Genomic DNA, 13,117 nt, shown 5'->3' with positions numbered 1-13,117 from the left:
CAATTTCTTCTTGCATTGCTGCTACCCATTCTGGACAGCCCTTTGCTTCTTCATAACATGCTGGTTCTTCTTTTGTTAATGCTTCTGTAAACAAGCAAGTTGTCACAGTACAATGATTGAACTGCACATAATCTTTGAGGTAGGCTGGTTGTCTTTTCTCCCTTGTTGAGCTTCTAGTTGCTTGCTCACCATTGTTTGAACTTGAAGAAGCTGGAGACTCATAACTTTTTTGTTGACTAGGATCACTGTTATCAGATGTTTGTATGTAAGTTTTAGGAAACAACTCCATATTATCTTGATCATGATCAGAATCTATATTTTGAACAATTAATTTTTGAGTTGGATACCAAGATGACACCTCTTCAAATACAACATCTCTAGATGTGACAAATTTCTTCGTCTTTGGATCCATGCACCTCCATCCTTTCCTACATGAGTCATAGCCAACAAAAATACACTTCTTTGCTTTCGGATCAAGTTTGGTTCGATTAGTTTTAGGAATATGAACATAACAAATAGAACCAAACACCTGAAAGTAGTTCACAATTGGCTTCACATTATACATTATCTCAAATGGAGCCTTTTCTTTACCTGGCCAAGGAGGTAGCATATTTCTCACATGGCATGCACATTGAATTGCTTCTGCCTAAAGCTCTCTAAGAAGATTTTTCTCATGTAGCCATGAAAGACCGGTTGATGTAAGATGTGCCAACTTCCTTTCTGTAGGTGTTTGGACATGTCATCTGCCATTGAATACCATTGCTATCACAATATTGAAAGAAATCAGCTGACATGAATTCACCGCCATTATGCTCCTCAAACATTTGATTTTCTGTCCAAATTTATTTTCTACAGCCTTATTGAATTCAACGAACTTAGATAATGCTTCGCTCTTCTCTTTTAAGAAATATATCCAAGTATACCTGGAATGATCGTCTATCAACACCATGACGAAATGATAACCGCTATAACTTGGTGTTCTTGTTGGCCCCATTAGATCAGTATGAACTAATTCGAACAAAGTGGATCTACGATTTGATGAGCTTTTGAAAGGAAGTCGATGTGATTTGCCATATTGGCAACCTTGACAAATCACATTTTCTTGTATATTTTGAAGATCTGGTATGCCATCTTACAACCTCTGCGAAGAAATTTGTTGTAGCATTTGATAATCTACATGTCCCAACCGAGCATGCCAGATTGTTGCACTGTTAGCTTGGCTTGTCTTCTTCACATATGCCTCCCCCACCGACATGACAAATAAAGAGCCTTTCTTTTCACTAGAGAGAACAACATCGGCCCCAATATTTTTCACATTATCAAGTACTTTCACATTGTTTGGGCCAAACAAAACATATTTTCCAGAATCAGTAATTTGAGAAACTGAAACTAAGTTTCTTCAAACCTGGTACATGATAGACATCATTCAACTGAATACTTGTGTTATTGGCACCAATCTTCACAACACCTTCTTGTACCACTGGATAGGTTGAGTTGTCAGCTATAACAATGACTCATTCTCCATTATGTTGATGCAGCTCTGAGAATAGTGAATCATTTCTGGTCACATGATGTGAGCAACCAGAATCAATGATCCATTCATCTTTGACATAGTTGACTGCAGTTTGATTAAGAGCAATGTTGTTTCTTCCTTCAATCACCTCAGTAGTGAAGCATTGCTCCCAGTTGAGCTGGTCATCTTCATCTTCATCACAAGCAATATTTTCTTTGGAGAGCTTTACACGACAATTTCTCTTAATATGCCCAAGCTTCCCACACCTGTAACACTTAAAAGATTTATTACCTTGTGGGCTATTTCCATTACCCTTCTTCTCATTCGTGTTGCCTTCAGGAAACTTTTCTTTGGAAAAGAGAACATCATCATGTTCTGAATTGAAATTCTTAGCCATTTTCTTAGCTAAGGCCTCCTGGTTAGAGAGCAAGCTCTCTAATTCTTCAACTGATGGTTGTTTTTCCTATCCCTGAATTAGAGAGTCAAGCCACGAATGAGAAACCGTCGTAGACGAGCATCATTAATCTTTTCTTTGGGATCTAGCTCAGAAATTTCAGCACAAATATTCTTGACGCAAAGGAAATATTCTGAGATTGACATACCTTCTTGCTTCAACATTGCCAACTCATTTTCCAAGAACTGTAGTCTTGCTGTATTCTGCTTAGAGAACAGTCTCTCAAGAGTATCCCAAACTTCCTTTGGTGAACTAACATCATGAACATGATCAATGAATTCCTTGCTGATTGATGTTCTCAGAGCAAATAATGCCTTTCCACATTTGATCTTCCATTTTCTTCGTGACTTTGCATTTTCAGGAGTGTCAGCTGGAATTTCATCAACACCAGAAACTAGTTCCCAAAGATCTTGACCTTGAAGAAAAGCCTCCATGCACATTCTCCAATACCTGTAGTTTGTGCCTACAAGTTTCACCCCACCATATTGTGTGTTAGAACTGCTTCCCCCATTAATTTCCATTTGGAGTTTCAATCTTTTCCAATAAGATGAACTTGATAGACAAGAAGAGTGAAATAAACAAGAACCTCAACCTGGCACTGATACCATAACACAAAAAGAGCAGAAATTGATTAAGGGAAATACCGATATTTGGAGAATAAACTGAATACTTTTTATTGAAGCACGATAAAAAATACATTAGACTACTGAAATTTATAGATTTAAACATAACAACTTTTCCTAAAAACAATCAACTACTTAGCATAAAAATCTATCACTGCAGAGTAACTACTCTTTTAATGACAGCTCATACTGACTTAGTCTATGCCAAAGAAATAGCAACAGAAATTTAACTAAGATGCACTAATTTGTAACACGGTTGAGGCCTAGGTCTCTAAAACTCCTGCTGCATCGCCTTCTTCCTTATGTTAAACTTTTCTTCTTCAAGCTAGGCCAGTCGAAAGGCCCAGGCTAGGGAAGTGGATTGAAGCTTTCAACCCCTACCCTGATCTTAGGTTTCAAACCGGCAGTATAGCATCCCACCAAAAACTCCTCAGTTAACCCTTTCACTCTACTACAGGTCCTCTGGAATTCTTCCTGATATTCCCGAACTGTAGTTGTTTGGGTGAGTTTGGCCAACTTACTCGCATGATTAGCATCTAGGGGCTCATTGAACCTCTCATCCAAAGCCTCCACTAGCTCCTTCCAGGTTGGGTAAGGGTAGTAGTCCTTGAACCACCCGTACCACTCAACCACAACTCCTTCAAATCCAAGACTAGAGACTGTGATCCAATATTCTTTAGGAATTTCGTTCAACTCCAAGTATTGATAGATCAACAGCAGGTAGCCATTGAGGTTTCTTCCATTAAAATTCGAAAGATCTAGCTTCACTGTTCTCTGTAACCCCACAAGGCTCCCATGGGACGCCTGTCCTCCTTTTGCTTCCTAAGAGATGGTACCAGCATGGTATGGTCGTCGGCTGTTTTCTTCTCTCCCTCCAATTGTAGGAGATAATTGATTCATCAACACTGCTCAACCTTTCATCAACATCTTCCATTGTCGTCCGAGGAGGTCCAATCTGCTCTGATACCAAAATGTTGTGAACCTCCTCTCACTAGGGAGCTGAAAGGGCAGCATTCCCCCGAGCTATGGTGTCAGAGCACAACTCACAGGGGTTGGCTATGCTATAGAAGGAAACTGGGAAGTTAAGATAATAACCGATGATTCCTTAAGGATATCCGTAGGTGTTTAAATATGCCAATGGTCATTACAACGGTATTTGAAAAAGTAAAAAATGGTAGGAAAAAATCATTATAGAAATCTATACAATAAGTACGAATGGGCTCAAGAATATTTCTGGAATTTTTTAAGGACAATATTTACCCCTCTATATTTAAATTTAATGATAAAAAATGAGGGCAAATGGGGGTAATTGGTTCTTGATATTAAATGAGTTGAAAAGAGGTAATTTAAAGATATTTAATGCATTCAATCATCTCTCATTAAATCCAACATTTAAGTTATTAACTTGCATTCATGTTCATTGAGTCATATATTTAAGTTATTTTTATTTTTTCTCATCATTAAGTTCTATTAACTAAATTCATACTTAATAAATTAATAATTCCAATAACATAAAAGCTTATACCTTTAAAATCTACCTAGCAAAAATAGCGTTTTCATCTAAGTGCTGGTAAAAAAATAAATCATTTTGGGTAAAATGGGTTAATCCATGTTGCCACGATTAAATAATAAAATTAAGAAATTGATAAAATATAAAAATATAGATTAAAAATATTAGAAACATTTTTAACATACATATTAAACAATAATAAGTATGTTAAATAAGAAATGTTTTTATTTGTGATGAAAATGGAATGTAAAATTTAAAACCAATTGGAAATAAAAATATTTTCTTTTTTTCTCTCATTAAATCCTATATTTAAAATATTCTTTCTCATCCTTAAATTCTTTTAATTAAATCATAATATTAATTTTAATAGTATAAAAATAAATATTTTGAAAAGTAATTTGAAAAAAAAACCATTTTCTTCCCTGCTAGTGGTGGGCAAGCAATTTGACCATTTGAGGTCAAATGGATTAATAAATAATGTCATAATTAAATAATAAAAAATTAAAATAAATAACTATGAAATGTAAAAAGTATTTTTATTAATGACAAAAATGGAAACCCAATTTCTATATCTACCTAGAAATTAAATGATGTCATAGTCAAATAATAAAATTTTTAATAATAGAAAATACAAAGAATCAAAAAAATTAAAAAATATATATATAAGAAAAAATTTTGGGCACATATCTAATGTTATATATTTATAAAAAATAAAATATTGGGTACAGCTTTAATATTGTACATTCATTATATTGAACAAAAATAAGTTTTATACATAAGAAATAGTTTTATCAATGATGGAAATGTAATACAAAATTTAATGTCAACCTAGAAATCAAATAATTTTTATTTTTAGATGGTGGGTTAGTAGTTTGACTAAAATGATACCATAGACAAACAAAAATTAAGTGTGATAAGTAAAAAAATATTTTATATAATATAAATGAAATATATAATGTAAAGAGAAATTATAATCAAAGTTGGTTGTACATTTAAAATTAGCTTGCAGGCTGGTCCAGAAAACCAACCAAACTCTGAAAATCGGCTCTACATTTCAAATTATAAAAACCTTTGCCATGTCATCAGAGGCTTATGTGGTTGTTTCCAACATGGGACTCTTATTTCATGTTGGACACAACAAAAAACCTATATCAAAAATAGGTTTTTAGTTTCTCTCCCATTCTCTCTATCTCTTGATCTCCCTCCCTTCTCTCTCACTCTCATAGTTATCTCTCGATCTCTTGCTCCCTCCGTCTCTCCCATTCTCTCTGCTTTGGTTTGTAGCCAAATCAAAACCCCTTTCTCTCTATTGTTCTCCCTCAATTTTTCTCATTTTCTCCCTCTCAGTCAAAATCTCCTTCTCCCTCAATCTCTATCATTCTCCAATTGGTGTAAATTTCATAGACAAAGGTTTCTTGTGAATTTTATCAAATTGGTGTAATAATTTTTGAACCATACTAAGTTGGTCTCATGTTCTTTTATACAATTTGATTAATACCATATAAGTGTGTAAGAAAATAAGAAAATAAAAAAACGAATGAGGGAGATAGGGGTGCGCAAAAATTAAAAAAAATGAAAAACCGAACTGATCGAAAAACCGACCAAAACTGAATCAGAAAATCGATTAACTGAACCGATCGATTTGGTTTCAGTTTGATGTTTTCAAAAAACCAAAAGTTTTGGTTAACCATTTAAAAAAACCAACGATTAACCAAACCGATCGATATATATTTTTAAATAATACTATATATATTAATATTATATTTTTATTTATTTTTTAAATCAAATAAAAACATTTGATAAACTGAGAGTGTTCAAACTGTTGAACTGAGAGCTGAGACAGGTTTGCTAGTCTGGCACCCACTTGCTGCCAATTTGAGTCATCTGACAAACTGACACCCGTTGGCCACTGCATAGGCCTTTTTGGCTTTCTTTTTCTTTCCCTCTCTCTTGGACTCTCACTCTCTCATACTCCCTCTCTCTCTCTCTGAACTATTTCTCTCTCGCCTCTCCGTCTATTTGGACTCTCTCTCTCACTTCTCAGTCTCTCTTCTTAGTCTCTCTTTGAGCTCTCTCTCTCTCTTGCCTCTTGGACTCTCTTTGGTTCTAGCCTTTGGAGCTCTGCCCTCCGATCGATTTATCGATGGCCTCCAACACTGGCGATCTGCGACATTGGAGGCTTGGCCTACGAGTTAGAGGCTAATGCATCTCGGTGACACTAGCGATCCCAATTATCGTGTTTTTCCTTTTTTTTTTAATTTTAAGGGCATACAAAACCAAAAAACCAAACCATGGTTAATCGGTTGATCAGTTAATTAGTTGTACTAGTTCAGTTTCGGTTTGGTTGAATGTAAAAACCAAACCTATTGGTTCAGTCCAGAAAATTACCCCAAGGTTCGATTAACCGAATCGTGAGCACCCCTAGAGGGAGAGGGAGAGAAACTGAGGGAGAATGATAGAAATTAAGGGAGAAGGAGAGATCGACCGAGAAAGAGAATGAGAGAGATTAAGGGAGAATGATAGGTAGAGAGAGAGAGAGAATGGCAGAAATTGATATAGAGAACGTAAATACAGAAACCAAAAACCATTTTTATTTATTTTCAAATCACATAGTCGTTAGTAGATAAAGATGACTATGAGTGAAAGAGTATGAGGGAGATTGAAAGAGAGAGAGAAAAACTAAAAACCCTTTTTATTTTCTAATCACCCAACACTAAAAGGCAATTTTAGTATAAGCTTTTTACTGTGTCCAATATGGATTAAGAGTCCCATATTGGCAATAGTCACATAACCCTCCGATGACATGGTGAGAGTTTTTATAACTTAAAATGTAGAGCCATTTGTTAGAGTTTTGTTGGTTTATGGACAAAACTTGTAACCAATTTAAAACTAATTTAAAACTAATTCAAAAGCATTGCTATTTCTTATCTAGATGGTGGGTCAATGATCCAACTTTTCAAAAAAAAAGCATAATGTCACAATTGAATAATAAATATTTAAGTTTATTTTTAATCATATTATTACTTTTTTTTTATTTTCAATTTCTATCTTAACTATGATATATGTAAAATTCAAGTAATTAAAGTGAAGAAAAATTTCTCGCGTACAACGCATGTGCTTAATTACTAGTCATAACGAAAAGATGCAATGGTGAGTCATGGTTGTCCCGATCCTTTTTAACGGTCTCATGTTGTATCAATTGCCACGTTATCACTACGTGTTATGTCATCCTGATGTGGGCCCCCCCCATCTGGTTCGATCCTCAACATAGATGGAGGTTTTTTCTTCCAAAAAAAAGACATATCTGAGAACAACACTCACCATGGGATTAAAATGTCATGAAAATTTTCCCTCTACCGAAAAAAAAATATTGATGAAATTTTGGTTTCAAATATGCCAAACCAAAACGATATGTCAAAAATATCATGCCAATTTATGAATGCTGAAATTTCAAAATTTCAAAATTTGGAATATTTGCTCGCTTTACAAAAATTTTAGATATAACTTCAAATAATTAAAATAAAAAACATGGTTTTTAAAACCAAACCGGTCAGGGGTCCAGTCATTGGTTCGAACGGCTGGCCCGTTCTGACAAAAAAATAAACAATTTAAAAAAATAAAAAATTTGAAAAATGGTCAAAACAGTTTGAACGGTTCGGATAGTTCGAATGATTAATCGGTCGGTTCAGCGGTTTGCTGAACAAAATCAACGGTTTTAGGGAAAAAAGCAGGTTTGGGGAAAAACGGAACCGATCAGGTCCAACCGTCCGATCTAATCCGGTTTTGAAAACCATGATTAAAAGCAATAATATTCAACAAAATAATAAAAAAGCATATTAAATAAAATATATATCCAAAAATCTGAAGTTTTGAAACAGAGAAACCAACGACTTTAATTTGTTTATCAGTGCAAACAGAGAAAACTAGTTGTCTCTGCCAGTCTTCTGGATTAGAAGTGTTTTCAGTTGATGCCTTGACAGTGATTGTAGTATATGGAAGCAAAAGACTAAAGAAAGTACAAACAAGATCATCATCGGCCATTATAGGAGATAGGAAGTGTCACAACTCACAAATACATGACAGTAAGGAAGTAGAAAGGTAGAAATCAGGGTATAGGAAGGAACGAAGAGAAATGAAAAGCTTGCAGCCTTGCACTATGGGAAGAGGAAAACTTGTTAACACTATCATTACGGATAGAGTGAGGTAGCAATTATGGGTTGGGCTTGAATAAGAAAGCAAAATGGTCAACCCCACTCACAAATTACTCCCAGAGCGCTATTTAGGCTGGACTAATGGGCTCCAGCTCATCTATGTCTCTTTAGTGCACAATCACTAATAAACTCTAGAAGGTTTTTCTCTACAAAAGTGTAGATAAAGGTGCAAGTTGGACAGAGTTTGGCTTGATTGATTTTTTAATCCAGATTTGATCTTTGCACCAATCTCACAGCACTTTTTGCCATGCACTAGGAACATCTCTCATGAATGAGAACTTATATAAGTATGGGAGATATTTCCAATGAAGGCTGCAATGTGCTATGAGATCAATATGGTGTGAGTAGCATTCTGTAAGAAGCAAATTTGGGAACATTTCCTATGAATGATAATATACAAGTATGAGAGATGTTCTCAATACAAGACTGAGATGTGCTATGAGATTGATGATTTGGTGTGAGTAGCATTCAGTGAGAAGCAAATCTGGTTTTGTTGAGGTCGATTGTAACCCAGCATAAGTTGTTGAACCTCCCACCTTTGGTTTTGTTTGGCGTGGCTTTTTTAGCTTCCTTTTGTCAAATTTTCTTATTTCTTAGACTCAAGAATTAAGTCAATTGTAAATAGGGATGGTAATTTTCCCCATCCCCGATGGGGACTTGATTTCCCCAACCCCATCGGGTCGGGGATGGGGATTGAGTTCCCTGCCTCGCCTTGACCCCAATTATATATTTATATTAAATGTATATTATTTATATTATATATATATATATCAAAACATATTTAAAACATTATTTATAATTTAAAGTTTTTATTTATTTTAAGTAAATTTATTTTTCAAAAAAATACTATTATCTAAAAGAATTTCGGAGATTTGGGTCCTCACAGGAAACCCATCCTTATCGGGAATCAGGGATGAAGGACAAATTTTATTTCTTACAGAAATTATGAACGAAGATGGGAGTTAATTTCATAATCGAAAGCGGGGATAGGAAATATAGTTATCATGCCTTAGAAAAATTTTTCTTTTAAAATTAATATTGTTAACATGCTTATATACATTTACATTTTTTTTTTTTATTTTGGAATGGAATGGATCCTACATCTCGCAAAGACATAAGTAGATAACCATATACATTTATATATAAATAATTACATACACATACACAAAATAAAATCGGATTCACACTATTCAACCCTGACTCGAATTTCAATCGATCCAACCAAATCTAACTTTTGAGAATGGATTCAGGCTAAATCCTGCCTAAATTGCAGGATTAAGTGTAGAGGAGCCAATTGGGGACATCTAAGTGTCACTTTGTGATTTAGGCGTTAAGCCTAAGGTTAAAACTAGGGTCCCCAATTGTAATGGTAAGTCATTTATATCATCAATATTTCTCTCCAATTAAATGCTGATCTATGCATTGGAACTAAGTCTTCCAATGAAAATAATACGGAGGAATAAAATAAAAATCCACCATCCAGAGAGAAGAAAATAACTTGAATTTCATTCAAAGTTTGAAAGTAGGTTGGGGCATAAATTTAGACCATCCATCCAAATTTGCTTTGGTTTACATAACTTGGTATAGTTCAATTTGTTCCAGTTCAGATTTCACAACAATATTGCTTATTAATTTGTTAGACATGTACATAAATTGGAAACTCAGCCCCGGCTCATTTGCAGTGCAACTTCATTTGCGTGCAAAAGCATGAACGCAGATTCTGATTTATTTTTGTTCTAGCCTCTACCTTATTTTGTTTGTTTACAGTGTTGATGGAGTAAAATAAAGCATTAGAGAAAAGAAAAGTAGTGAAATAAAACCTGAAACAAAACCCAAAGCAAAGTCGGACCAGAACTTTCATTCTCATGCTATTTGTACTAGTACAAACAAATAAATGGAGCTAGTGTTGAAAAATTGCACCCACAAGTCAGAAACATTCTATTGCATTACTGCGAGCCAGATTTGATATCTTGCTTCAAATTTGTTGCACTTATAGTGGCATGGTCCATTTAACTAAAAGACATTCTATTTTATTACTGCAAATCAAAACCGTCCATGGACCATGGTAAGGATCATAGCTAGGGACTCAAAGGATGAGAAACACTGTCTGTTTGGCAATATGACAAATTCATGGTAAATATAAAATATGGGTGTCTATAATTACCAAATTACCCTCCATTATTATCCATTTATTTTTCAATTTATTATATATATTGTCATTTATTTCTAACATAAACTTGAATAATTACGAAAAAAAAGAGTTTTTCCCCTGATTTTTATTCTAATAATGGATCCATTTTGCAGCAGGGAAGTTTAGGGGCATTTGTGTCTACCACCATGAGTGGTCATGTTGGCATAGCAGGGGCACACATCACAGTTCCCTGACGTTCCTGGTGGGACACAGTTGCATCTCTCGCAGCATGTGTTGCACGCCCTAATGCACATCTTATGCCTTGACGCCTTGCTGCATCGGTAGTCACATGCGGATGAACAGTCTGTAAATTCATGAATGCAGCATCCTTGTTAGATGGATCCCCACGGTTTGAATCATGGGTCAGACCGGATACTTATAAACCAGGCCGCAAGATGGATCCATCCGTCCAGATGAGCATAGACGGCTAGATCCTGTCTATAGGTCAAGACTGGAAGAACCGGTTTAGTTAGATGGACCTATCATGTTGGGATGTTTGGCCATCCTGGTCAGCTCATTCAGTTGAGTTCCCTTTTAACTAGCTTGGATTGATTTACTACGTCGTTATCCTTGTCAATTAGGCCTTCTGGTTATGGGCTAACTAGCCAGAGGACTGCTTTGACCAGCCGGCCCATTACATATATATCATGTACAAAGAATATTCAGCAAATTTTATGGGCTGGGCCAGTCAGTGTGAGTTCGGTCTGTACCCAGACTATAATTGGACTACTGATGGATCATGGTTGTCTCCAATTCCATTATGTTCTTACCTATGCCGTTCTCTTCATATGTAATCCCCAGTCCACCGTAAATATGCAACTGAATTTATCAAAAAACCAAACAGGAAAAGAAAAAAAAAAGCAAAGTCAATAAGGGTATTAGTGAATAAAATAGTCATATTATGAAATATCTAGGGCAAACTAGTCATCCAGTAAAGAGTTTGGGTCCTATTTGGGTTGTGTTTGATACCACTGCTGTATCTACCTGAAACGTTTGAAATTAACCAAAACAAATTGTTGTTTCTAACTGCACTGTTAAATGATGTAGCAACGCATATTTTTTAACAATTTGTATTTATCAACACATAATGTTTCAAATAGAAATAGCAATATACCAAACACAACCTTAACCACTAATCCTATAAACACAATACCAAACCCAGATTTAACCACTATTCCGGTCAACCATATCGGAACTCGACCGGTGAGACCATGACTAAAGAATATTGAAGCATCGAAACGAAAAGAATGACCTACCTGAATTACAAGGAGGAAGCAAAGGGCTGTGAGAAGCAAAGTCTCCTTAGCAGTGGTCATGGAGAGAGAGAGAGAGAGGTTTGCAGGTGAGGAACCAAAAGCATAGTAGCCCCCTTTATAGAAGAAGAGGCTGACGCTTTCGGAGAAAATTTTACGTCTGCCAAGCAAATTCTTCAAAAGAAGTTCAAGCATTTGCAGCGAACAGAGCATGTAAAATCACCAACTAAGGATAATGATCATATTTGTGTCAAATGCATCAAAAGTAAACGTTTCACTCCTAACCAATCTTCATATCCAATGACCAATACGCTTGATCAATGGGCTAAAATCCTTAGATTAGTCCCATCGATTTGCATATATATTTGGCAGAGTTGTAGAGGATCTGATAAAAGGTAAAACAGCTTAGGGAGGTTTGTTGCAGAATTGGGTCCCACCAGGATTACTTGGATTTCAACTATGTTCTCTTCAACCACACAGTAAGATTCCCTCCCAAAGAAGAGATTAGGTAAGTAGCTTTAGCCCAGGAAAACAAAATCCACCCGAAACTGCTCATTTGAATAAAAGATGTATTAAGCTATAGAATCCACATACACTGCAGTCATTTTTACACATTGATCCTTTAATGGGAAGAACCTATCCTCCCAATCTTTGTAGCAAATCTGGCCAATATCCTGACCGTTGATTTATTTTTTCTTTTCATTTTAAGATTGGAATACACCTTTTCCCATTTCTAGGTTTTCTTGCAACACATGATTATATATTCATGTTGGTAGTTTGCAAATTGTGAGTCACTTGTTGTCTGTTGGTTAGGAGTGGTTAAGGGGTGTTTGTGGTGTGGTTGGATTTTATAGGCCCCAAGGTAATGTGGTTAAAATCATATGAGTGAACAATAACAACATCCAACTCTATTATATATTAATGTTTTTACCTAAAATGTTTTAAATTGATCAATACAAAATAAAATGGTGATTTTATAACTAATGTAACATATACATTTCTCACCAAGGTCAACCTAGGCCCAAGCCTCAAGGTGCAAATCTCCGGCATAGGGCTGGTCCAACCCAAGGTCAAGCCGAGGTTTATAAACTCAGGCTCAACTCAAGCTTAACCCAACATGACCCAAACTGGGTTAGGCTTGGATTGGGTTGGGCCGGACTCGGACAGGTTAGTCAGGTTTCATAGAAGTTATGTATATATTTTCATATAGTCATCTTTAATTGGGCTTTATGCCCAAATGTAAAACTAAAATTGATTGAAAAATGTGTACAAATTTCATTGCAATGTATGAATACATATTTTATACTGTAATACATTTGTATGTAATTAGAAAAAAGACATTTATTATATAAATATAATACA

General features: G+C 35.3%; 1 protein-coding gene across 1 annotated transcript; it reads right to left on the bottom strand.

Annotated features, from left to right (window-relative positions):
* Positions 1 to 10,132: 10,132 nt before the first annotated feature.
* On the bottom strand, positions 10,133 to 12,065 carry LOC104596784 (gibberellin-regulated protein 2-like). The gene is made up of 3 exons (XM_010258071.3): positions 11,759 to 12,065; positions 11,273 to 11,321; positions 10,133 to 10,806 (listed from the first exon to the last, which is right to left on the bottom strand). The coding sequence occupies exons 1-3, from the start codon at positions 11,966 to 11,968 to the stop codon at positions 10,625 to 10,627; spliced, it is 441 nt and encodes a 146-aa protein (XP_010256373.3). The 5' UTR covers positions 11,969 to 12,065; the 3' UTR covers positions 10,133 to 10,624.
* Between the last annotated feature and the right edge of the window lie 1,052 nt (positions 12,066 to 13,117).

The sequence above is a fragment of the Nelumbo nucifera genome, chromosome 5, assembly GCF_055504915.1.
Source record: "Nelumbo nucifera cultivar China Antique chromosome 5, China Antique-T2T, whole genome shotgun sequence".
Lineage (NCBI taxonomy): Eukaryota > Viridiplantae > Streptophyta > Magnoliopsida > Proteales > Nelumbonaceae > Nelumbo > Nelumbo nucifera.
The sequence above is the reverse complement of the archived record's forward strand: the minus strand, read 5'-3'. Positions and strand labels throughout refer to the sequence as shown.